Source organism: Anser anser (assembly GCF_964211835.1).
Source record: "Anser anser genome assembly, chromosome: 20".
Classification (NCBI taxonomy): domain Eukaryota; kingdom Metazoa; phylum Chordata; class Aves; order Anseriformes; family Anatidae; genus Anser; species Anser anser.
The window spans coordinates 3754099-3779507 of record NC_139741.1 but is presented as its reverse complement, the minus strand read 5'-3'; the positions used below and the strand labels follow the sequence as shown (position 1 = coordinate 3779507).

Genomic DNA, 25409 nt, shown 5'->3' with positions numbered 1-25409 from the left:
CCTGGTGTGTCCCGGTGTGCCCTGGTGTGTCCTGGTGTGCCTCGCACGCTGGTGCCCACCCACCTCTCCTCTCTGTCTCTCCCAAGGTGGAGTCGTGCTGGGAATTAATGCCAAAGGCGAGAGGCTGAAGCACTGGTTCGACTGCCTGAAAAACAAGGACAAGAAAATCGAGCGCTGGCACACGCTAACGAACGAGCTGCCAGGGGCCGTCCTCAGCGACTGAGTGCCCCGCGGACTGCTCGCCTCCACGGCGTCGGGCGGAGGGGAGCGAGGCACTGCTGCGAGGGAGAGGGGACATCCCGCGCCGTGCCGCGGGGACACGCATCCAAGGGAGCAAGGCAGAGGCCCCTCGCTGTGCTCGGCGGGTCCCGGCCCCTAAGGCTTTTCCAGAATGCCTCTCAGCACCCTTACACGCACACACACACATGCTCACGAGCATGCAAATGCATAAACACACACACACACACACACTCAACACACACCTGCATGCACTACAGTTCTGACTCCTCTCCTAACTCGTCGCTGTACTGACTTACCTTCCTGCTGCCTTGCAATTCAGTGGCAAAAATGAATGCATCAGTCTTCGTTCGTGTATCTAATATGAGCAAAAGGCGTCACTAAAACATGGAACTATTTTATCCAGGCGATTGTGCCATATTTCTGGTGGTTTGTCAGTCTCTGTGGTTTGGGCCTAAACAGTCTTTTATGCATTTAAAGCTCCTCCGTCGGAATGATTGTGTTCTCTGATAACCTAGGAAGACTGTTTGCTTCTCTTCCAGAAATGTGCTTGTCTTCTCCGATCACCCGTGTGAGTCAGCCGGCAGGCTGAGGGGCTGAACGCCTCTGCAGCTCCCCACAAACCCCCCAGGGGCAGCTCCAGCCCCGGCCGCCTTCCCCGGGAGCCGGCATGGGGAGTGAAAGCAGGGAATAAAACAACAACGCCGAGCAGGGCAGCCCCGGGCTGTGCCAGCTGCTCCTCTCCCCACGTGCCGCTTCCCGGGAGTTTCAGCCCCGCTGCTTTTCCAGGAAAGCTGGCTTTTAGGCTGGACTTTTCTCACTTTCCCCTTTATCTCCTTTCCCAGTGCATGCCATTGCATAGGAGCCAGGCAGTTTCCACCACAAGCTGCCTGTGCGCTACAGGCCGAGCCTGTTCCTGGGGGTGCTCAGCGCGGGCACAGCCGCCAGCTCACCCAGTTTGCTGCAGCATGCATGGTCTGGCCCAGATTCCTGCATACGGCACAGGAATACCAGGCCTGAACTGTGTACGGCACCAGGTCTGAGCTGTCCTCCGCATCCCGCCCTGCCGGCTCTCGTGCAAAACCCAACGAGGCACCGACGGGTGAAAACTTTCTGCGAAATGCTGCACCTTGCCAGAAATTTCTGAAGCCTTTAAACTGCGACTCCTTCGGAAGAGCTGCTGTGCCGTTCGGTCTCAATCTCTTACCTACAGCTTCTGAGCCGTGTATCCGTGTGTGCGTGTGCGCGTGGGTGTTGACAACTTTTGGAAAGCAATCAGACCTCCGTTTACTTTTCCAAGTTCCGACAGTGTTACACCTTGTTTGATATGGGGGGGGGGAAATGTTCATAGGGTCTTTTTTAATAACTTAATATTTGTAATGCGTTCTACAGATATGCATGGATTTTATTTGAATGCCAGCAGCGTGTCCACGAGGATGCTCCGGGTGATTTGCCGCTGCTCCAGCACCGCGATGCCCAGGGGCTGATTTCGGGGTGCTGAGCCCCTGGGGGTGTGGGAGCACCTGCCTGCAAAGTTGTCAGCAGTAAGCGACGGGTTCAAGCGCATGTCGCTGTGAAACTGGCTTATGGCTGCGGGGGAGCAGGACGTGGGGGTTCATCACTTTGCACCGAAGCCTTTTCTAAGCGGACTGTCCGTGCATCCCAGCTGCATGCAGAGCGGTGGTCGTCGCGCCAGCCTTGTGACATGTTTGATACCGATGTTTTGCTACAATGTGAAGGCTGCAGAAATTGTCCTTACCTGCATCCTAAAGGAATTTTGTATTTCAGCATTATCTGTGTACTTTTGGTCAGATTTGTTAATATTTATAACGAGAACCCAAAATAAAAAGGGGGAAAAAAAAAAAAAAGGAGGTGCTGGAGGTGCAGCTTTCAAGTCTCCCCGTGGCCATACCGTGGTGGTGTCACATCGCGTGCCCCCAGTCCCCCCTGTGTTTTGCATTCCTGGGCACTGAGGACATTTTTCTTGCTGCAAACCCAAAGTTTTTAGACTGGCGTATGGGGAGCTGCTGAGGCTCGTTCTGCTGTCAAACCCTGCACCCACGCTGTCCCCACTGCCACCAGGCCCCTGATCCACCCCAAAAGTGCTGGGAGGTTTGCATGGGGACTGTCAAGGAGAGGGGATTAGGCAAGGATTAAACACAAAATCTGGCATTTGGAGTTTCCATTAACTTTTCATCACTCAAAGGCGCTGCATCAGCAGAAGGGCGTTAGGGACAATTCATTTTTCCATCGCAGACGCTGGTCACCGTGTTCCCAGTGCATGGGGTAAAACCCTGTGGTTCTGGCTGTCCGGCCACAGCTGGGGTCCCGCCAGTGCCTCAGATGCCCGGGGGTCTCCCAGGGGCAGAACCTGTGATTTCTGGCCCAAATACGCACGAGTACAGCCCGGCATCGCTTCCCTCAGTTGCTGGCTGTGAGTATGGGGCCAGAGCCGCCAGCCAGGCGTGGTTGCGCACACGTACACAGGTGCACAGCATTTGCTCGTGCACCTGGAACTATACAAATGTGCACACCTACGTAATTACTTGTTGGTGTCCTGCGCCCCACGTGCTGCTGCCGCCTGCATGGGGCACAGCAGAGTTATGTGCACGTGTGTGTGTGTGTGTGTGTGTATGCATGAGATGCACTTTTATACATCATAATGCTACAGTATTATAATACGTAACTATAAATGGCAATACTATAGTATTATAATACATATATGTGTGTCTACAAATACATCTATACATGGAGAGCTATATAAATATATAGATGTATGCATACATATGTATAGATGTGTATACAGTTTTTATATATACTATATTATATAATTTATTAATATATATGTTAAATATATATATTATATATTATATACTCTGTATATATATACACACTACAGATATAAGTATCTCCCTAACCCCCATATATATAACTACACATTCATCCTTTTGTCTATTATAGTATTATCATAAATAAAATATCTAATTGTTGTATTTCTACATATATCTTATTTATAATTTAGACATCTCTTCCCTGTATATAATAAATATATGCATGCATGTATATATATATATGCATTCATATATTACATGTACTTTTTACATTTGTTTTCTATATAGTTTATCAAGCATATATATGTATAAAATATTTATATATAATAGATTATGAAAGCATATAGTACATATATATTATCTATAGACAGATATATAATATATAGATATACATACAGATATATATATCTACAGATATATAGATATCTATCAGTATATATATCTATATACAGATATATAATATATATCAGTATATATTTTCAGTATATATATATTATGTAATATATATATAATTATAGAGAACTATAGATATAGGTAGCATGCTCTCTCAGACTGACTCCACATACATGCATATAGAAATACACATATATATTTATTCATGTGTATGTGCATGTATATGTGGCTGTGTTACCACTGGGGCACTCACGTAACAAAATCTATCTACTCAATTAAATGAGGCAGCAGGCAGTCATCAGGTTTTTTGTTTAAGTCACTCTTTATCCCCCCTGGAATACAGAGCTGATTATAAAAAGGGGAGGGAGGGCAAACCATTCAGATTAAGAAAAAAGCTTAAGGTGTTTCAACACAGAGCTCCTCTGAGGCTTTATAAAGAGGGTTGGGGGCTTCTGGGGAGGGTGAGCTACGCGGGCTTCTCCGGTGCTGGTGCTCCAGGAAGGACCGATGTCCCCCAGCAGCTCCCAGGCACCCCCCAGCAATGGGACCCCGGGGCCTTTCGACGGCCCCCAGTGGCCCCACCAGGCCCCGCGGAGGATGTACACGTCGGTGGCCGTGCTGATGGGCGTCGTGGTGGTCTGCGCCTCGGTTGTGAACGGGCTGGTCATCGTGGTTTCCATCCGGTACAAGAAGCTCCGGTCCCCCCTGAACTACATCCTGGTGAACCTGGCCCTGGCCGACCTGCTGGTGACGCTCTGCGGCAGCTCCGTCAGCCTCTCCAACAACATCAACGGCTTCTTCGTGTTCGGCAGACGGATGTGTGAGCTGGAGGGCTTCATGGTCTCCCTGACAGGTAAGGGCACGAGCCTTGAGGCCTGCCTCGGCCTTGGGCTGGGGCCGCGGCATTGAGCAAAGCTGTGTCCTGCAGAGCTCCGGGGATCGCAGCAGCTCACTGGGTCTCCTACAGGCAACACCTTACGTCCTCACAGCTACCCCTTCCATAAGGAAAAATCAGACACGACCCCTCCTCCTTTCTGCAGGCATCGTGGGGCTGTGGTCGTTGGCCATCCTGGCGCTGGAGCGGTACGTTGTGGTCTGCAGGCCCCTGGGAGACTTTCGGTTCCAGCACCGGCACGCCGTGGGCGGCTGCGCCTTCACGTGGAGCTGGTCGCTGCTGTGGACCACCCCGCCGCTGCTGGGCTGGAGCAGCTACATGCCCGAAGGTAGGGGAGGTGGGCTTCGGGGGTACCCAGTGCCACGTTGTCACCTCTGTGTTTGCCGTTTGCAAGCGTGGGGTGGCCGGAGAGCACAGGGGGCTTGTGCGGGGAGCTTGTCTGGAAACCTGAGAGGTGCTTGGGAGAAAAAGGATCACTCAGGGGAAAGAGCTCTTTTGGAGCCTGTTACTGGAAGTCTTTTCATGTTAAGTTTGTTCTAGATTTGTTTCAAACCTCGTTTGTTCCAGGGCTGAGGACCTCGTGTGGGCCCAACTGGTACACGGGCGGCAGCAACAACAACAGCTACATCTTGGCCCTGTTCGTCGCCTGCTTCGTGCTGCCCCTCGGCCTGATCCTCTTCTCCTACACCAACCTGCTCGTGACCCTGCGAGCGGTGAGTGCTGCAGGGCCCCTGTTCACGGCCACCCAGGATCCCATGTTCAAGTACTGGGCCTGCAGTTCTGCAGGGGTTTTGTAGGTTCAGTACGGAGAGGCAATTCCTCACTGACAGGCGAGTTAACTTATTCCTGACAAGTCCCATTGCCATCGGGATGAAGAACCTGTGGCAGGTTTTGTGACCGGGTGCTCCCCCTTATTTTTAAACAAGCACTGGACATGGGGATGGTGCTGCCACCAAACCTCGCTCCAGCTGCTTGGCTTCGGGAGCACAAAACCTTAGTTAAAGCCCCCTTGTCCCCCGATTTCAGTGCTCCCAGGGCTGGACGTGCTGGTGGGAGAGGGCAAACAGGCAGGTTATTCACAACTCCCCACAGGCTGCGGCCCAGCAGAAGGAAGCCAACACCACGCAGCAGGCGGAGAGGGAAGTGACACGAATGGTGGTCGTGATGGTGATGGCCTTCCTCATCTGCTGGCTGCCCTACACCACGTTTGCCCTGGTGGTGGCCACCAACAAGGACATCAGCATCCAGCCGGCTCTCGCCTCCTTGCCCTCCTACTTCTCCAAGACAGCCACCGTGTACAACCCCATCATCTATGTCTTCATGAACAAGCAGGTGAGAACGCCATTAGCTAACAAACACAACTTCACTGGAGGTTCTGGGTAATGACTTAGGGGCCCTATAAAATGGGGAGGGACCATCCATCCCACCTGGAAGCCTAGGCCCACCTGACCCAGGAGGTGCTGTACAAGCAGGAAGGGCGTTAGAATAAAACGGGAAGGGAGGGAGCAGCCTCCTAGCCCGAACACAAGCTCATTTTCTGCTTCCATAATTTTATGGAGCAAAGCAACTTGGTTTTAGATCGCAAACTGCTCATTCACACACAGGGCACACAGAATGCAACTTCTATAGTCAATAAACTGCCAGCATCTGCCAAGAGTTGGGCTGGCAATAAATCCCGATCTGACCCAAACCCTAACAGGCTGCGGGGTGCCCTCCCCACCGCCTCTGCCTGGTGCCCTGCGGCAGACACCAGCTGCCATCCCAACAAGTAACCTTCCTTCTTCCCCTGCCCAGTTTCAGAGCTGCCTGCTGAAAATGCTGTGCTGCGGTCACCGTCCCCGGGGGACAGGAAGAACCATGCCAGAGACACCCGGGCCCCGCGCAGGCGTCGCTATGAACAAGGTGACGCCGTCACACGGTGTGTGACCACTGCCTGCTCCTACCTGCAGAAATGTCAGCACAGCCTCATCAACACAGGCACGCAGAAAGGCTGGGGAGCAGCGCGGTTCAAGGGGACCCAGCAGTCCTCACCCTGCTCCCCGGAGCAACCCCCATTGCCTTCTCCTGCCGTGGGATAAAGTGCAAGCCTTTATTTCACCCCTCCCTTCCAGACCCTCCCCTCGGGGGCTCAGGAGTCTTTTAAGGATAAAACATGGCAACGACTTTTCCTCCATGCAGAAAATCACAAGTTACTCTTCGGCCCTGGAGTTCAGCCGAAGGCTCTCCAGCTTTATCTGGCGCCTGCAGAGTGTGCCAGAGGCCGGAGCCGTGTGTTTGCTGTCCCTGCACAGACCGAGTCCTATCTGCATGGCCTGAGCTTGCTGTGAAGTGTTAGGTCACGTTGGAAAAATCATGCAGGTATGTTTAGGTGCAGACTGAATTAATAAACGTTGGAAAATGTTTACAAGATCAGCTTTGTCTGTTTTACTAGCTGGTAAAGAGTCTCACAGCACAAGACACCATTTGCTGATCTCCTTCCACCATTTTCCACAGCTTTTGCTGTTGCAGCAAAGCCATGAATGGGGTTAGAAGGGAGCAATGTTGATGGCTGCTCACCTCAGCGAATTCATTCCCTCACTAGCATGCAGTCCATGTCTTGATAAGCAGAAAGACGATTTGGATCCGCACACATTATGATGATAAAACCTTGGGGACCAAGGTTTTTCCTCCCCGAGTCCCAGCCCCCAAAATAATAATTAAAAATAAATAAATAAATAAAACAAGTCCAGTGTGATGATACAAGGGAGCTGAGGATTCAGCTGCTGCTTAGCAAATGAGCATTTGCTTTTTTCCTTGCATACCTTCACTTGATGACCTTACTGCATGCAGGGTTCTGCAAGGGCCTCCGAAGAAATAAAACACCTGCAGGCCAGACCGTGGTGGCAGGGGGCCAGGACACCCGTCCTCACCCAATCTCCATCCCTGTTTCTTGACTTTCCTCTCTCCCCTTTTCTGCATGCAAAACTGCTCACAGGCTAACGCCTTAGAGAGGAATTAGAACAGCTCAGTATCACTGTTTTAATTTAATTAATTGGCCTCTCATTCTTGGGGAGGCTGAAAAGCAGCATTAGATGGGCCCCCTCTGATCTCTTCTGCTGTCTTTCACTGGTCCTTGTTTAATTCTTCCTGTTAATTACAGCTTTTGCGTCCATGCTTTATGTTATTAGGGTGATTTACATTCACTCCAAGCGTAATTCTGGAAAAGTACAAGCAGCTGAACAACTGAGATCTCCAACTGCTGTGTTCTGGCCTCGATAAGGAGAGCAGACAAGCTATGGGCTATGAGAAAGGCTCTCTACCAACAGAAATATTAACTTTCCACATTAAGATTAAAAAGAGATAGGAAAATGGTTCACAGTCTGCTCACCATTTGGTTTGATAGATAAAATAGAGAAAGAAATCCAAGAAGCTGATTTCACATGTTGCAAGCCAAAGTGATTTTTAATTATGTGCATGTAAAAACTCACGTGCTTGCTCCACTCCACCGCACTGCTGCAGACCAGCAAGTTTAATGACTTTTTTCTTTATTTCATCAAGGCTCTGACACATAACAAAACCACACAGACATTGCCCAAAGTGATCACACATAAAACCTGTGGTTTAACTTTTGCATGCGTCATTATTGTGTGTTCTTCACAAAATCTGCAATACAACATTAGTCTTTCCTTAGCCCTTTGCCTATGTAAAACAGGATCTTGTTCCAGCAGCATGTATGAAGAGTATGATGTTCCTCTGCCTGTGGGGAGGATGCAGAACTCGCACACATGTGGGGAACTGTATACCTGTGGTTGATATGAGCCCAGATTAGAAAATCTGGAACTTCTGCCTGGAATTGTGTAATGTGCAAAAGTGAACAGTTTGCCATGCACTGACAACAGTTCTTAACCCACGAAATCTCCTTGCTGCTGGTGATTCTGCTCTATCACTACCCTGACGTAACTAAATGGATGAAAGACTTCTTTATTTTTTCTTGATCTCTTCTGAGGAAAGCCCTCTCGAGTGTCCCAGTTTGCAGCATCTGCCCTGGAGCAAGCTCTACATCAGTAGCTAGTTGTACACATAACTGGATGATCAGAAGTAACAATAACAAATAAAAACCAGAAGAACCAAACGACAGCACATTAAGCTTAGAAACTTTTATTAGTGTCATTAAACCCAATTAATTAACAGTTACAGATAGGCAGAACAAGGATGGAAAAGCAACACATGGTACACGCAAGTACACGAAGGCAGCTAAAATTCCGCTGTCTGTTCAACAGGGATAAGGACAACCGTTACACATCCTGCACCTGAACAGTATTAAAAAGTTGCTGTGCCCATCAAAAGCCTGATCCAAAACTCAATTAGAGGGATTTTTTTTTTTGGAAGAGGCCTACCAAAACTGTAGTTTAATTAAACAGTATGTATCTTAGTAATGCTAACCAGAAATAACTTCGCATATTCTTGTCTAATACTGACAGGGAACGTATTGGTGCAGTTGCAACCTCGGAAAGAACACTATCTTTTTCTCATTAACTTTCTGCACAGCAATTAATCCCCTTAATCAGTCAAATCAGCTCAACTCTAGATCACAAAAGCACTAAGAGAAAACAAGAAATTACCCTTGTTAAATTTAATGAGCAAGGAAAAACATACACCACATGGGCTGTAGCACAGCGCTCCACACTTCACCACGGAAAAATTAAATGAGAGCCTGAGCAGTGAAAACAGCCCACAGAATCACAATCATTTTGTCTGTAACACTGAAAACTGCGTAATACAACACATTCTTTTGCTTAGGAAAGCATACATATACAGAGAAAGAGAAGAAAACACATAGCAGCTTAGTAAGTGGTGTTAGATTCCAAAAACTGATCAGTTTTGCAGTATTACTGATACAATCTTCATATCAAAACAGCATCAGCTGCATTACAAAGTAAAGGATTAAGATTTTTTTCAGTACTTGCGGCTGCAGCTAAATGAAGAGTGAGCATTCAAAGTCTTTTTGGCCAAAAAGGTTTGCAGTTCGTGGGCAGTGTACTGTACCAGCTGCAGTAAACAGTTGAGATATTACAATTTTTTCCACTGTCCATTCTAATCATGTAGGACAGCTGCTCTGATCCAAAACAATTATCCTGTAGGGAAAAAAAAAAGTAAAAAATAGTTTAAAAGAGTTACACAGTTGTTTGTTCCTTATATCAAGCTGTACAAGTTGAAGAGAATGGAATTTTATATTGCAGCTCTTGCCTCCTGGGCATGGAAGACAAGAAATGTATCTCATGCAGAGAGAGAATACATAAATTTCTGCAGAAAGCCCAATTTATTTCATGGAGATGCTCACCTAAATGGAGAAAGTGAAGACAGCTGTTTCTGTAAGCGGAATTTTTGATCTTCAGGGTGTGTATCTAAACAAAAACAAACAAAAAAAAGCATGTTAATTCAACTCAAAACCAAAAACATACACAGCCACAACACTTCAAAGAGAATGCTCTGGTTTTGTCAGCATGCTGAATTGAGCGCTACAGATCCCTTTGCCTAGATCCATCAAGTTGCACTTGAAACCAGCCTGAACTCTGTTGCTCTGCTGGGTCTATTACACAGGAACCTCTTTGTGATGAGAAAACATCGTTTTCAAAGCCTGAAGCATGCTCCTACCATCCTAGTAATTTTAGAAGTCTGATGGAAAATAGGGTCATATATGCTAATGCCGTGCAAAGAACAAGCATTACCACGTTACCTCTAGAACTCTGAGTGTAAAAGTTACCACCAACATTTCCGTAACTAACAATCTGGGACATTTCAAACTTTGGGTGCCTAACTAGCAACTGAAACACTGATGATGGAGAGCTGATTGCTATAGAAGTGTTAAATGCTCACAACATTGAAGGATAGTTTTCTTTAAATCATTTTGTGCTACACATTGAAAAATCACTTCTTCCTGAAAATCAAAGTCTACTGTCTTTTTCTTCCCGGAAGAAAGGGCAGTTCTTTCGTATTTTCTGCAAAGCAGTAAACGCACATTAATGTAAATACGACATCCTCTTCCTTTAAGAAGAAACATCTTTAATTGATAAATGCTGAACAATGGTAACCTCTTACTTTAGCTGCAGAACACCAGTCAGCTTTGACAGTCCCTAAAGGAGATGTGGACTGAAGTACAGGAATGCAGGCTTTTTTTTTTTTTTATTTAAATCAAGTGAAACACAAAAGTGTTTTTCTGTTATCTCATTTCTTTTATGCAGTTCTTTATATTCTAACCAGGAGGCAGCTCACCTTGTTAACGAAAAATTATCTTATATAAAAAACGGAAACTTTGGCCAAAAAGAGAAGATATTTCTACTGCTTAAGGAGTTGTTCACTTGTTTTCATCATCACATTAACTTCTTGAATTTTAGACACTAACTCCCTCCCATATGTCCTGACCGAAACATTAATATAAAAACACAGCTGTGTCACAGACAACACAGCTGTGTCACAGGCACCATAGCAGCATGTTACAGAGGAACTATTTACACAGATCTAAAAAGCTAAGTTCCTTAAACCTGCTTGCAGAAAGATACCTTGGCTGCCAACCTATGTAAAATCCCTTCATCCCTCAAATAGTCCTAGAACAGGGGAAGCGCTTTCATTTCAGTTTGTGCCTTCCTCTCTGCTTCCAATTTCTATTGGAGGAAAGCCAGGAGAGACTAGACAGAGACAGATGTTTAAGGGATTTGATGGCATTAGCATACGCATCACAGGTACATACCAAACCATAGTGATAATAACTCCAAGTCCTTACAACAGCGTGAAGCCGTTAGGTGCCTAAGCCAGAGAGGCTGAAGACTAAATGGGACACAGAGGCGGCAATACCAGCTTTGGAGAGGTCAGTAGAGGAAACTGCTCTCTCACTACGAGACATACCCTCTGCAGCTCCAGCAAATGGTCCAGAATACAAAGCAATAAAAAACCCAAAGTTTTCAAGGGTCTCTGAAAAGATTAAGAACAGCTTACTCTCTTTGAAAAATCACAGGGTAGAAACAGCACCCGGATGGGGCGAAAACGGAGAAATGCAAAACACTACTCTGTGCAAGCTCGACAAATCCAGTGCTAAAAACATAAATGAAATACTGCCCATCCCAGCATCCAGCAGCTTTACAGATGAAGAGGACCTTCTGAACTCCCTGCACAGCCTTCTGGCTCGCTGCTTCCGGTCCCAGCTCCACCTTCCTCTACTCCCTTCTTCCTTCCAAGATCTTCTGGATCTTTCAGGCTTGCAGCCCTTAAATGACAGAATTTTATCATTCCTTTTTTTTTTTTTTTTTTTGTATTTTCTTTTAGAGAAGATGAATACAGAGTACTAAAATAGAAGCCACTGGAGATACCAGATGCTTTTTTACTTTTACCCTGACCTGTAATGGGCATCTGCCCCACCAACCTCTGAACAATCACTCCCCACCAAGTCTACAGATGTGCTTTACCTTCACATCCATAAGCAGGCTCCAATGATCCCTTGTGTGCATTACATAAAAGCAGTTTGACTATGAGTGTGAATGGGCTTTGGATTGAGCCACTTATGAACACAGCTATATATACACACTGCAGGAATCAGACTGCCCTATCAGCAAAATCCTCCTGATTATCATGACAGTTTGCCTTCTATATTAAAAAATCCTGATGCTGAACACAAGACTATCTTGTGTTCCTTAGTAAGATATATGTTAAGAATGACTTATGACTGCTCACTGGCATTTACTGTGGAGCTGTTCAGAGTTTAAAGCTCTTATCTTTGGTTCTAAGAGGAAAAAAAGTTATTTGGGCTATGCATTTTTTTCTTAAAATGATGTAGATACGATGCCTGCCATTTTCTTCATTTCTTTCTGTGTGGCCAAGCACACTGGCTTTCTCGAACTCTTCTTTAAAGATTTTTTTTTCCTAAAGATCTTTCATGATTTTATTCTCTTAATATACATTCTTCTCATTACCTCAGAAAATCTACCATTCTGGCAAATTATCTCAAATTTCTGTAAAAACGATGCACTTCCTTGCCTGTTTGAAGCATTTACTTTTCAGCTACAGGAAACTGCCTGATATTCTTTGCCCTCCAATTTAATACTGAAAGTTCTGAATGATGCCTCCAAGTGGAGCTCCCCAAAACATTACTGTCTGAAGAATGACACTCCATTTCCTGACGTCCCACATAGGTCTGTATACAGAAGATAAACAAGAAACTTGTGAACAAAATATCAATTATCAGCTAACCCAAAGGCATGTCCCTGAGGTTGCTCTTGGATTTCCTCATCTGCAGGAACAGCATGGAGAATTCTTTCTAAAACGTCGTCAAGAGTGGAGTGAGCCCTGTTGAATAAAAGGTTTTAAATGAATGCTGGCAAGTTTAATACTATCCATTCTGAAAGAAAACAGTAGAAGTGATCACAGTTCTTAGGAGAGTTGACTTAATGTAAGCATTGAATGTTCTAAACGTTTGTAATTCAAAGCTAAATATGCCATTATCATTGTCTTTTTCTTACCTTTCTGTTTCCTCTGCTAAATTAAATGCCTCCTTAGTCAATACACTATGATCTCTCTTCTCATTTTGCTCAATTTCTTTTTTTGTGTCTCTGTCTTCCGTTTTAATTTGACCAGCAACTATTGACATAAACAGAAAGAATTTAATAGCAAAGTTACGAAAGGAAGATACTAAATAAATTGTGGTTTTATTCACTGCACTTGGGAAACTTTCAGTTGTCTACTTTTTAATTTTTCTTTCCTCAGTCATCTGATCTTCTACCAATTAAGTTCGCATTATCTACAGTCATAGGCGGCCAATAGCAAGACCTAGATAAATATTTTACTGTAACACATTTTTAGATTCAGAAGAGTGAACATTTTGCTTCGTACTAAAATGAAAAATGCATGTGGACATTAATCTTTAATCTCTTGCCTTACAATCCAAGATATTGAAGAAAAATCAAAAGAAAACCTGTGGATGTTAGCTTTGTTACCCTACTTAGCAAAATCCAATGATATTCCCCCCCCCACCCCAAGACTTATCTCACTAAGTTCTCTTCTCTACAGCATGTGAATATATTCAGCCACCTTCTGCTAAGCTATGATAAGCAGGAAGCAGTAGGCTGTCACAAAAATGGAGTCTGAAATAGCTGTACTTTATGCAAATACAACAAAACCACAGTGATTGAACAGCAAGCAATACAGGCTGCTGCATTCCTTGCCACCTAAAAACGAGATACTCCTATGAATAAAGTCACAGTAGCTTCTATCCTTTTGGTAACAATTTTAAATGTGAAAAGATCTAACAAATCTGTAGGGTAACACAAATAAGTGCCAGTATTATTCTCAAGTGACTATACTGTTTAGCTTTTTTACAGACTAACTCATATTTTGCCCTTTTAAAAAAAATACAAAAAACTGCTCTTCACTTTCTGACTCATTGGAAACAAATGCAGAGTCTATAAAGATTTATGTTTTCTGCTCCTCTGACTTTACTTGCTGTACATCTAAAAATGATTCCCACTTACTACTATTTGCAGTTTCAGAAGCACAAAGATTTACCGCTGCTATCTTTGGTACCTTTATAACAGAACAGGAAACATAACACTGATTACCCCAAGAGATGCTATTTTCTGACATCACGAGATCAGAAGCACTATTTCATGATGGTGAATATGAAACATAAGTGGTTCGTGTGTACTGGCTACTTTCAACTCAACCGCCCTTTCAGAGCGGAAACTTCAGCTCTATTTTACATCCGCTGCTCACCATCTATACTTTTGTGGGTTTCATCACTTACGTTTGAACGCAGCATATGTTACAGTGGCATAACGAAAGTAGAAGATTAATTCTGATAGTTCAAATCTGCAAGCCTTCCATAACAGATCTCTGCAGACTTTAGAGAGGTGAACGCACAGAGAAAGACAGCAAACACTGCTGCAGGAGGTACTGTTTGTGAAAACACTGCGTATCATCTTATCGAGAAAGGGGGAACCCTCTCAAATTTCTGCTGAATTTTCCAAGATAGCAACCACAAATACGAAAAAAAAAAAAGCTGAAAATTAAGTTTTTCAAAGTATTAACTTTTCAAAGTATTCAAGTTATTTTGCAGCAAAGTTACTTTCCATTTGTAATCTCTATGTTAGGACTATTATCAACTAACCATTTATTTGCACTCCATGGTCAAATAATCCCTTCTCTTCAAACTCTTGAGTGATGGAATCTTGCTGCTTTAAATACTCTGTTAAAAACAGCATATTTCCTTACATCTATAAAATTCAAAGTACCACTTTCTTTATCCACCCAAAACTCCATGAAAACTCTTACATAATCTATAGTTAGTCTGTATGTTAATCTTACAAATTGTCTCTGGCCATTACGTATTCAGTTGGTGACAGACTCCAAAGCCCTGTTTTGGTGAATAAGGTAATAAAAAGATTAGAATTGTCTACATGCTTCATTTCTAAAAGAGCACAGGACCTATATACATTTAATTATCCTTCTGTCTGGTGTTTGTTTAGGAAGTTCACTGCTGATTAACCAAGAGAAAATTTTCTGTAACCCATACCAGTAAAAATAATGAAAGATTTTTACTCTGTGTTCTGGCTCAAGACGTATATGATTAAAAAAATAAATGTATATCATTGAAACTAAGCTCTGCAAAAATACCTGACGGATGCAGCTACTCAGCTGGCATTGCTTTTAACGAAGAACATGCAGAGCTCCACGACACCTTTGAAAACTTCAGTCTACACAAAACTCATCTCAGAGTTAAATACATCTATACTCAATAAGCTAACTGCTGTCGTCAGCATTAACTAACCATTATATGAAAGGCAGAAACTTCAAGGACTAACTTAAATAACTGCCAGTTATTCAAGCTGTTGATGCCTAACTTCCTATTCATTGACCTGACTGCAACTAATTTGGAAGCTCTTGTGTATTTCAGTAGTGAATGATTTGGGAGAAATCCTGATTGTGTACTGAAGTACTGCACTGTCCTTGGCTTTAAAACACAGCTGGCAAGTCTCATACCATTTTGGATGAAGTGTCTCTTACCAATGTCATCCAGCAGCTCTTGGGCTGGTGGAGGGAGATCATCAATGAAGTGGTTAGGTGCCTGTGACAGTGCTGAGAGAGAGGAAAAAAGAAGTTTAGTTAATTAGCAGTGATTAATTCTTAATAACTGTGATATAAGCTTAGAGTATGACAGTATTTTGCTGACGTATATCATTTATCAATCTCCATGAGCCTGGCTCATTCACTTTTTATGAAATATCCTTAAGTATCATCAGAATGGAAAAATCAGAGCTAGACTTGCACATACAGCTCTCAATTTTGCATTGCAAGTTTTAGGCCAATAATATTTACACGACAAACGGAGATTTATTAGAGATCAGAGATCTTAGCCTGCAGATGCAAACACAGAATTTGCAACTCAAGAATCACTAACAATACAAAATTGTATGCAAAGTTTTTTATCCCTACAAAGAGATGCCCAGAAAAAAATAGTAAGCAAAACTGCTTTTCAAATCTGTTTATCCATTTTTTATCACTCTAATTGGGCTGGGGAGTGGCTTAAGAGACTTACCAGATGCCTTCCCGGTGCTTCTCAAGGATGAAGCAACTACTGACAATCCATCCTGTGTAAGAGCATACAGAATGAAACACAAAAAGGTAAACTGAAGAACTGCTGTTTGCCAATCCTTGCCTTTAATACACTATGTCCAAAATGAGGTAAAGTGTTAATTAAAGTCTTACTTAAGTTTTTAAATAAGCTCTTCAATGTGTTCAGAATATGGAAAAGGTAGCATCCAGGTAAGCCAGATGTGTCAGATTTTGCCTAGGCTGTTTTTCACTCATCTTTTTTTTGATCATTAAGATATCGTCAGCTACACACTCTTTATTCATTTCAACACTGTGTACAGACAATTGGACAGGAATTCTCTGAAAGGACAGTTCTGACACCTCTCATTTTCCCACTCTGTTTTGAATCTTTAATTATTAAAGCCAGGCACATCTAGTTACCGAAAGAATCCCCCAAAAAATCAAGGATTTGTAATCAAAGGCAAGTCCTTCAAAAACGGAAATTGGTATTTCAAGCACTTGATCCTAGAAGAAAGTTTTAGGCAAGGAAGTGACACATCCAAATCTCTCTACAGAGCCAGTCAAGGCAGCACTGTGCTGTTAATGGGTTTAATGAATTTTAACAGTCTGCTACGCAAGCCTAAAGACACAGCTGACCTGATGACACTGAATGCAGTTACTACTGTTCTGGTTGAACAAACTAATTTAATCTTTAAACGACAACCCCAACACTGAATAGGAAAAGCATAAAAGCAACTGTTCTATACGTAAGCTGCCTGGAAAAACAGCTAAGATAATGTTCTGTCTCCAGAACACCTTCAGTTCCAAAAATATTACCAGAAATCACTACAACAACCTTGAAAAACGTCAGCTCCAAAGACAGACAACGAAGTTGATAACATTATGCCACGTCTGCAGGCAATAAAAAGGACAAACACCTTCAATAATATAAGGGCTTTCTGAACATTTACTTGCATCCAAACTACTTGTAACTTTTTTCCTCATGGAATTGCTGATTTACAGTCATTTATATTCCCCCAGTGAATTGTGATAATCCTTCAGTTTCACAAGAAAACTTGAATACACACACACAAAATTTGTTTTCACTCAAATCCCCACTTCCACAAAGTTAAAAACCTGGAGTTCACCAGTTCAGTTGTGAATTCTGAACCATTCAGATAAGCCACCTGCTGTAGACACAGAAGATCAACTCACCAACAAAACTCTTCCAACAAGAACACACCTTTCCTACCCAATCATTTTGCTGATACTTACCCACTTTGGTATTGCAAGATTACTGGATCCAATGCTGAGAAGGCCAGGATAGGGCAGGCAAGGCCATTTTGACGGTTGTCAACATTTGCACAGGATTAGGTACAATGGGAAGCCCAACATTTGTGTAATTTGTGTAATTTCCTTCACTTACAGGCTCATTCAATCCAGATGAATGAACTTCTACAGGGGCAGAGGTATTTTCAGTGCTCCTTCCCTCTTCATAGGCTGTAGTGAATATCCTGGACACCGCAGAGGACACCTCTTGACAACCACAAGAGGAAGAATCCAAAGCTACTTCATGGCTGTGTCTGTATTTCTTAAAGGCTACTGATTTTTTTTCCTCTAGAATTAAAAAGAAAAAGAGAGAGATGGAGAGATGGTAGCAAAGCTAGAAAATTATTATCTTGGTCACATTTCAATGGAAGTAGGAAAAGGTTTCTTGCATTTGAACAGGCACCTGAACTAGAAACTCTAAGATTATTGTCCATAAAATGATCTTTAAGCGAAGTCCAAACTGTTTGCCCAGGAGTTTCAACTCAGACATTATTTATGCAAAACTTTACTAAATGAGACTCCCATAGCAAACCAAATTAATGAAGTACAAAGAAAACAGAAGTGTTGCTTTAAGGGTAACAAATTAAAGCTCAACAAACTTTGAGATCATCTTATCAACAGTCTAAACATTAAGCGTTTTTTACATTGTCTTCAAAATACGAAGTTCTACAAGTATTACTTCAATTTTAAAACAACTTCTGATCGACAAAGGCTAACATAAGCATCAACTACCAAGTGATTATTTTTCACAGGCCTTTCAGATAGTTGTTTTGTCAGTCTGTAAACTCTCCTCTAGTTCTAGTGTCTTAAGAGATTGCTTTTGACCAGACAGGCTTTAACTACAAAGTTTTAACTATCCAGACGAAAACAATGAGATTTCAAACAACAGGTACAGCCTTTCTTATGATTACTTATTCCAAGCCTAACGTTTCTGTGCTGGCACTTAAATGAATGCAGTTTCCATGATTCGCATACACAGCTTTTACGTTAGGAAGTGTTGGCAGAAAGGTCTGACTTCTGGTGTAGAAGGTTTAAGCAATTCATTGGTCCTCCCTTCTTTTGTCGCTGCAGTTACCTGAGCTGAGTGGAGTGCTGACACTTGTGGGTGCATGACTCACTCTGGGTGTTTTACAATTTATATTCTTGTAGTAGTTCTCCTCCTCACAGGGAATACTTGACAAATCCTGAATATCTGTCACTGATCTGAAGTATTGAAAGATGTTCTGACAGTTAGAATAGCCAGTTATTACACTTGTGAATCACTAATTTCTGCTATTTTTAGGTTCTTTAAACTTTACTTTTGTTCAGTCTTATCTAGTTTTCCAGAAGGAAGCAAGACAATCACTTTGACAACTTCTCAAAGAGTTCTTCAAAGGCTAAAGAACAACATCTTCAATGATCTTGCAGAGACAGAAAAGGTTAATAGCATTCCTCTGCTTTACAGAATTTCTTCGTTTTAGTAACTTTTATAAAAGCAACCACAGGAAACTACCTCCAGAAAGGACAAGAACCTCAAATGTGAACCACTAGGAAGAAGACTGTATCCAAAGCCAAGGGAAAACCTTAAACATTTAACAAAAATTAAAAATCTCTTAAAAATAACATAAGGTCTTAGGAGCCTTTAAAAAAAAATTACACAGATAAGCTGAAACTGCTAAAGATCTGCACAAAAGTGATGTACGTTCAAGTAGCAAAAATGTCTGTTGGACTGGAATTATATTAAGCAAACCAATGCCATTTGCAGAAGATTACGTTATCCTCAGAAGACCATTAAATGATCATAAATTCGCTGTTACCAAGTCAGTGATTTCTATGCAAAACTTCCATTATCTGTGAAAAAAAGCTGACTTTAATAGTTAAGTCACATACCTCTTGTGCACATTTTTCCTGAGAATATCTATATAGTATTTTTGTAATATAACTTACTTAACTACATACTAACAGTTGAATCTTCAAAATAATTTTGTTTCTTCTGTGTAACGCACATGGGAGAGACAAGGAATAGTTAGAATGTTTAATAATATTATTATTATAAGAAGAATGTTACAGTAACACTGTAACATGAATAGGAACACCCAAATGACACTGCTTATTACTTACAAATATGAAAATATTTCAAACTAAGCTAAGGACAATTGTATGTGACACCTCTTTTATACCCATCTCCCAGCTTATCACGATAAAAATATACTTTCAACAATCCAAACAGGTTTCCACCTCTAAGCTTTAGTCTGTGTTATCTTCCTGTTTTGTATCAACATCGACCATTTACAATGGTAATGACCAACTTGCTGCAGTTTCAGCATAGAACAGTTTGTGGCTCTTACATATCTTTGGAGTCTTCCTGCGGCTCTCTTGATATCAATTCTTGGGCTGCTTCAACACTTGAGTGAAGGAAAAGGTCATATTCATTGATCTTGTCAGAAAAATTATGAAAATAAATGCATTTTCTTTCTTCTCTCATAATGTTTAAAGGATGACCTTCTCTCTCAGGTAGACAGCAGGTCATAATTTTTTTTTTTTTTGCTTAAAACCTTAGAAATTAGAGAGCAAGCTAGGAGAAAAGCAACATTTTAAGCACATTATGGGTTTGTATCCAGTAAGAAGAAAACATCTAAACGACATGCGCAGTTTCAGAACTAACGGAAAGTTGAAAGTTGAATAAAAATCTGCAGTTAAATAAAAACCTGCAAATGTACATCACTATGTTGTTTTATCATCCTTTGATTAGTTGACATTGTAAACTATTCTCTTGTTACCTACCTTTACCTTTTACAATGGTAACTCAATTCCTCTAGGGGAGGGGAGAGAGTACAAAATACTGAGAAACAGTAAAAGCAGTTCTCACGCCCATGCTCTGGAGGAACCAAGCAGCTGCTCACTCTGGGGGACACAAAGCAAGCTGGCATCAGGGAGGCTAAGGGCTTTTAAGAAGCCTGAAAACCACTGCTGAAAGACCTTCAGGGCGCGGACTGTTTCTCTTTAAGACACAGCACTACCTGAAGCATGGGGTGGTGATTCTGGTGGGCACCTCTTCATACTGCTAGAACACAGAATTTACAAAGACATTGGATAGATAAACCATGTGTTTGGTGAATGAGACTGCAAGTCCCCAAGCATGGGCTACTGTTATCTGCAGGCAAGATGTAGTGAGCACGCTTCCATCAGACTCTTCCGAGGGAAGGAGAAAAAGCATGATCTTCATGCCACTTGAGCCCCAAAACCAAAGCAGAACAAAATTAAAACAGATGTCAGAAGCCATAATTTCAATTACCTTTGCTCTGTTTAAGACTGATATACTGTTCAGTGTAAAAGGAACTGTAATCTAAATGACTTACTTTTCATATTTTACTCCCTCATTAAGCAACAAAAAAATATACTGAACACGGTAAAAAACAAAGCCCCATGACAGTCATGAAAGTCCTTTTAGGATTTTTTGGCAAGGAGCTATGACATGTAGATGATCATTAAAAAGACACCACTGGCACCTTATTTGAATATTATATATATATGCAGAATTAATAAAGAGAACACACTTTATAACCTGATTTATGCTTGAAGTAACGATGAAAATAAGTTTATCTACCTGGCTACAGGCATATGGCTAAGCTGATTCACTCCTAGTGTGTTATTGCCAGAGTTCTGTGCTGCTGTGCCGCAGAATAATATTTTTCCTCCTGAATACAAATAACAAATGTTCCCTGTTATTGGGTTTTGCAAGTACAAAGGAAAGTGACATAACTCATTGAACAGGAAATTGCAACTTTATTAAATTTTTTAGTTCTTTTGACCTTTGTTGTTGTCAAGAGACAAATGTGCTTTAAAGATGCATTTTCATAAACATACCACAGCTGCCAGACAGTCAACCACTAACGCACCAGGGAATATCACAACATTTACACATTTGCGCTCAGAGAGGCAACAGACTAAAGCAAGGATCAAGATCGTTTCTCTGCTCTACACACAAAACTCAGCTCTTACAGTTTAAGCTCAAGACACTTACAGCAATAAGAATATTAATGTGTAAATGCAACTCTAATTCAGTTTCCAGCACCATTCCAAGTCACATGAAAACAAACTTAGCCTTAGGGCATAATTGCTAACAGGTTTGTTTTGTTTTTATCAAACCAAAACAGCGCAAGAACATAATCATCGCATCAATGCTATTTCAGTGACTGTAATGTCCAAATCTCATCTTCCAAAATCCTGAATGTCCTAAGCTCTAACTGTAATAATGAGAAGAGACCAAGCAACCCTAAAGGATCTAGCTTCAGCCTTCTGACAGGAATGCTGCTCACAAAAATGTAAGTACAAGATTTTGTCTCCCTGACTCCAAAGGGTCTTTAGAAGAAAGAGCACATTTACCTGACACCTGAATACCCGATCCTGCATCTTCAGATTTCCTTTTCTGTAAAAGGACGTCACAAGTGTCTTCTAATTTGTCCCCAGGATTTGAGGTCTGGAGCAGAGGGAAAAAAAGGAAGTAAATTCAAATTTCTCACAGGCAAGCTATGAAGGGTAGTACAACTCACACAGGAAGATCACAATCAGAATGAAGAGATTGTTTTGCAAGAGCTCGTCATCAAACAGCATGGATTGGATTGAATAGTCTGTACAAGTTTCAAGTCTTCATGAAATGAAGATTGTTTTAAGACTACTGAGTACTTATAGTTGATAGAGCTGGGAATAAAAGGTTAACATTATTAGCTGCCTCAAACTCTTCTCAGCCAAAACCAGAATAATTTTAAGGCTCCACAGATTATGTAATTTCCTAGTAAACAAAGAAAACATGCCCCTCGTATTTCAGAAGTTTGGGTGTGGGTCTTTTTTGTTTGTTATTTTTTTTAAAGGAACAGGGTCAAAATTTTCTTCCACTTAGATAAATCTTTTTGTAAATACTCAGAAGAAAAAAAAAACATTCTCCCATTTTTCTATATTTCTTCAAATCAAATGGGAGCCTAATAAACCCACATGTGATTTAACTTACGTCCAACATTCTTGAAACAGAGTTCATTCCTCTCTTGTCTGTGATTTTTACCTCTAGATCTGTGTTTCCCTGAGTAGGAGGAGGAAGGAAATAATCTGGAGTCAAGAATTCTTCAGACATGTCAGCAGATGAAGTACGGGAACAAGGTAATTCTCTTGAATGCCCCTGTGAAAGATGTTATCATTTAAGATGCTTTCTTCACTCTATTGAATATACATTTTAGTCAGCAATGTTAGACAATAATACATCAAACTGAAACAATATATAAATTCATTGTTCTATGTTTCAACCCAGTTCCCGCTCCTCACAGTTTACAGAACCACTATATGTAATACGTCAGGGGGACTGTTAGTCATATCACAACTGAAACAATCCGCTGTTCTGGTAGTTCAGTGAGCAACACGGAGAGACCAGGCTAAAACGTTTTAAGCAGGAACTAGATTTCTTGGAATACTATACATACTCTAGAGAGAATCTCAGCTTGTTGAAGAATGATCGAACTCTTATGAATAGTTATTCCAGATTCTGCTTGTTCATCTTGTGATGGTGACTGGCAACTTCTCCCTAGAATGTCACAATGGAACAATCATTAGGCTAAAAGTAACACGAATTTAGTGTTCTGAACACTGATGTAGCATCAGTGAGAATGTAGAGTAAAACTACGCTGTCTGCCAAAAACATGGAGAAAGGACAGGCAGAACACAGCGTTAATCTAAGCAGGTGAAGCTTTCCTTGTTCCTTTATCCAGAACTATTACAAAAACACCGTCTGTACTATGCTGCTACAGAAAAAGCACCTTTCAAGTCCAATTAAAAGAAATAAAGGTGTGGGAGCATAGCCATGGATTTAAAAGCTTTGGGTCTCCCATACCAATATATGTTAATGATGATGAAGGGTCTCCATGCTCACTGGACATTACATCCAGCTATTAAATAACAGAACTGAGTATTACGTTATGTTAGCCAATGCCTTAGCCATTGACCTGCTTTGGACAGGAGACTCTGGAAGAGAAGATGGCCGATTATTTTAACAAAATCACAGAAGATGCAATCTGCTCGGAAAGAGACAAAAAGGGAGATGAAATAATCCTTTTTTCAGCCTTACCCCCAGAACTTATGAACATAGACTCCAAATCACTCTCCTCAGATGCAGATCTATCCTCACAACCCACATCCCAAGGCTCAACGTTGTCACCTGCATGCCATCTCTCTCTCTGTTGGTCTCGACTTTTTCGGACCCTAATGGCAATGTGTTGAAAGACTTCCTCTATGCTCTCCGTTTCACTTTCAGATGTACATTCACTGGTTGGATTTGTAGAAATGAGTTCCAGTTGTCCTGAGGCCACTCTTTTGGCCATTTGCTTTACTTCACCTACACAAAAGAACAAAATTTCCAGCTCCTGCAACAGGATCTATACCTTCAAACCCTTTCCTATGTTTCATTGTATCTGCATACTTGGAAATGCTGAAGTTATAAGCCTGTGTATTCCTTTATACAGAGAAGAACTAGGCGCTTCCTTCTATTTAAATTTAAAACCTGCATAAATCAATATGGACAAGCCTTCACATGAATAATTTTTGTTAGTTTGCATTCTCTATTATTCATTCTGTACTGCCATCCACTGGTCGTTGCTATACTACCCTTTCTAAATTCACATGCCGTCCCTCCCTTATATCCTCTGAAACAGGGTCAGATACTCCTTGAGCTTTATAGTCAAACCATCTTAGCGTGGTTGTGATTATTCCATGGCCTGAATGCACAAGATGCTGGATTCCACTCATTTGGTTTTCCTCCAGGAACAGCCTAATAAAGTGATTAAGGCAGACAGGCCTTTCTGAACTAACAAAACGTGTTAAGTTTTAATACACTACACTGCAGTAACACTTGCTAGTAACATTAAACCCTAGTTAATGCCAATTTACTTACTCCTCCATTCTGGTTGCCTCATCCTTCTCTCCTCACTTGTTTTTGTACTGTAAATTTCAGATGCTGAGTTTGGATAGCACCTATGATAAATCATTACAAGACATGAGAAACTGTTAATGCACAAGTGTATTCTGTTAAGTATTCCCAGTCAATGAAACACTAGAAGCTGTCCCACAGCACCTAACGTAGGGCCTAACCCTCACCCACGAAAGCCAGAGTGTTTGTACTGAGAATTGAATGAGGCTGTGTACAGAGAAGAGAGCTGCCTTACTACTAGCTTCACCATTAGATTGCTCTCCTTAGGCACTGTTAGTTTCAGACTACTGACCTCCATCAGAAAAGCATTCACAATCTGTCTGAATACCACTCTTTAGAGGTAACTGCCCTGTTGCAGTAGTTACCCTGTCAGCTCCGCAGCTGACAGTGAGTCACGGTAGGGTCCTAATTGGACAGATGGCTTCTGGCTTACTGTAAAAACATTTAATGCCATCTTTAATCCCGGATGTGTCTACTTTTGACAGTGGCTGTAGCAAGATGAATCTGCTAGAATTAATTCTTTTGTGAACGTGATCAAAACTTACCACCTCTCTTCTCCACTTCCACTTGCTGTAGAATGTGAATCACTCCCTCTCTGACACTGCAAGTTGAACTTATTTTTGCATCTTACAGATACACGTGGGAGTAAATGCTGAAATGAGTCCAACAAGCCATGATTCAGCGCGTTGGGCACTCTGTTAATTATCGGTTGAGCTGTCTGTGGGACGTACTAAGAACCAGACCATGCAAATTCTACTTCCTACATTTTATTTCAGTAGTACTTCTCAAGTGAAGGGATCACAACTCCAGGCCTTAACCTCGTAAAAGCTCTGCCTGGATCTACAGCAGGTTTCATGTGTATGTAAGCAGACTGTCATGACACCTGGCTCCCAGAGGAAGGAGTAGACCTAATGACCCAAGATCAGTCCCACAGCAGATACAATACAAATTTCCCTCTCTTTCAGCAAAGCATGTCAGCTACTTATAGTTAATAAATAATTCTAGATCATTTTCATTATTAAGTGGCAGCCCAGACCTCCTTAACTAAGCATACCCCCCTGCACCCCCAAAAAAAGTAATAAAATAATAATAATCTTTCTCCGCTTGCCATTTTTCCTAACAGTCCCACTTCAATTTTAGCACAAGATTTTACTCCCTCCTCAATTACTGGACAAATATTTTTCTGGGGAAAATATAAAATTACTACTGCAACGCTGAG

The 25409-nt window shown here is 41.9% G+C and overlaps 3 protein-coding genes across 4 annotated transcripts in view; 2 read left to right on the top strand and 1 right to left on the bottom strand.

The window, feature by feature from the left end:
* DOC2B (double C2 domain beta) overlaps positions 1–2105 on the top strand; it is a 32553-nt gene extending 30448 nt beyond the window's left edge. For both annotated transcript variants that reach the window (XM_083806328.1, XM_083806329.1), the window contains one exon: positions 87–2105. In XM_083806328.1, coding sequence (XP_083662454.1) covers positions 87–223 — 137 coding nt within the window. In that variant the 3' untranslated portion in view covers positions 224–2105. The remainder of the gene's footprint in view (positions 1–86) is intronic.
* A 1589-nt stretch (positions 2106–3694) lies between these two features.
* On the top strand, positions 3695–7138 carry LOC310884441 (pinopsin). The gene is made up of 5 exons (XM_083806229.1): positions 3695–4314; positions 4502–4684; positions 4924–5069; positions 5449–5688; positions 6151–7138. Exons 1-5 carry the CDS (start codon positions 3969–3971, stop codon positions 6280–6282), a joined length of 1047 nt encoding a protein of 348 aa, XP_083662355.1. The 5' UTR covers positions 3695–3968; the 3' UTR covers positions 6283–7138.
* A 1339-nt stretch (positions 7139–8477) lies between these two features.
* Positions 8478–25409, bottom strand: part of TEX14 (testis expressed 14, intercellular bridge forming factor) — a 30145-nt gene continuing 13213 nt past the window's right edge. Inside the window, exons 15-32 of the mRNA XM_083806228.1 lie at positions 24736–24842; positions 24155–24234; positions 23333–23599; positions 22692–22792; positions 22229–22393; positions 21607–21700; positions 20828–20918; positions 19569–19625; positions 18317–18444; positions 17339–17529; positions 15917–15968; positions 15385–15456; positions 14489–14566; positions 12846–12963; positions 12577–12672; positions 11487–11596; positions 9677–9740; positions 8478–9470 (exon numbers count right to left, since the gene is read on the bottom strand). Coding sequence (XP_083662354.1) covers positions 9434–9470; positions 9677–9740; positions 11487–11596; positions 12577–12672; positions 12846–12963; positions 14489–14566; positions 15385–15456; positions 15917–15968; positions 17339–17529; positions 18317–18444; positions 19569–19625; positions 20828–20918; positions 21607–21700; positions 22229–22393; positions 22692–22792; positions 23333–23599; positions 24155–24234; positions 24736–24842 — 1908 coding nt within the window. The 3' untranslated portion in view covers positions 8478–9433. The remainder of the gene's footprint in view (positions 9471–9676; positions 9741–11486; positions 11597–12576; positions 12673–12845; positions 12964–14488; positions 14567–15384; positions 15457–15916; positions 15969–17338; positions 17530–18316; positions 18445–19568; positions 19626–20827; positions 20919–21606; positions 21701–22228; positions 22394–22691; positions 22793–23332; positions 23600–24154; positions 24235–24735; positions 24843–25409) is intronic.

Excerpts from the sequence above, each read along its gene's own strand:
- LOC310884441 (XM_083806229.1), top strand. The coding sequence starts at position 3,969 with ATGTCCCCCAGCAGCTCCCAGGCACCCCCCAGCAATGGGACCCCGGGG. Across the intron at positions 4,315-4,501 it reads CTTCATGGTCTCCCTGACAG|GCATCGTGGGGCTGTGGTCG; the intron begins GTAAGGGCACGA and ends TCCTTTCTGCAG. Across the intron at positions 4,685-4,923 it reads GAGCAGCTACATGCCCGAAG|GGCTGAGGACCTCGTGTGGG; the intron begins GTAGGGGAGGTG and ends CGTTTGTTCCAG.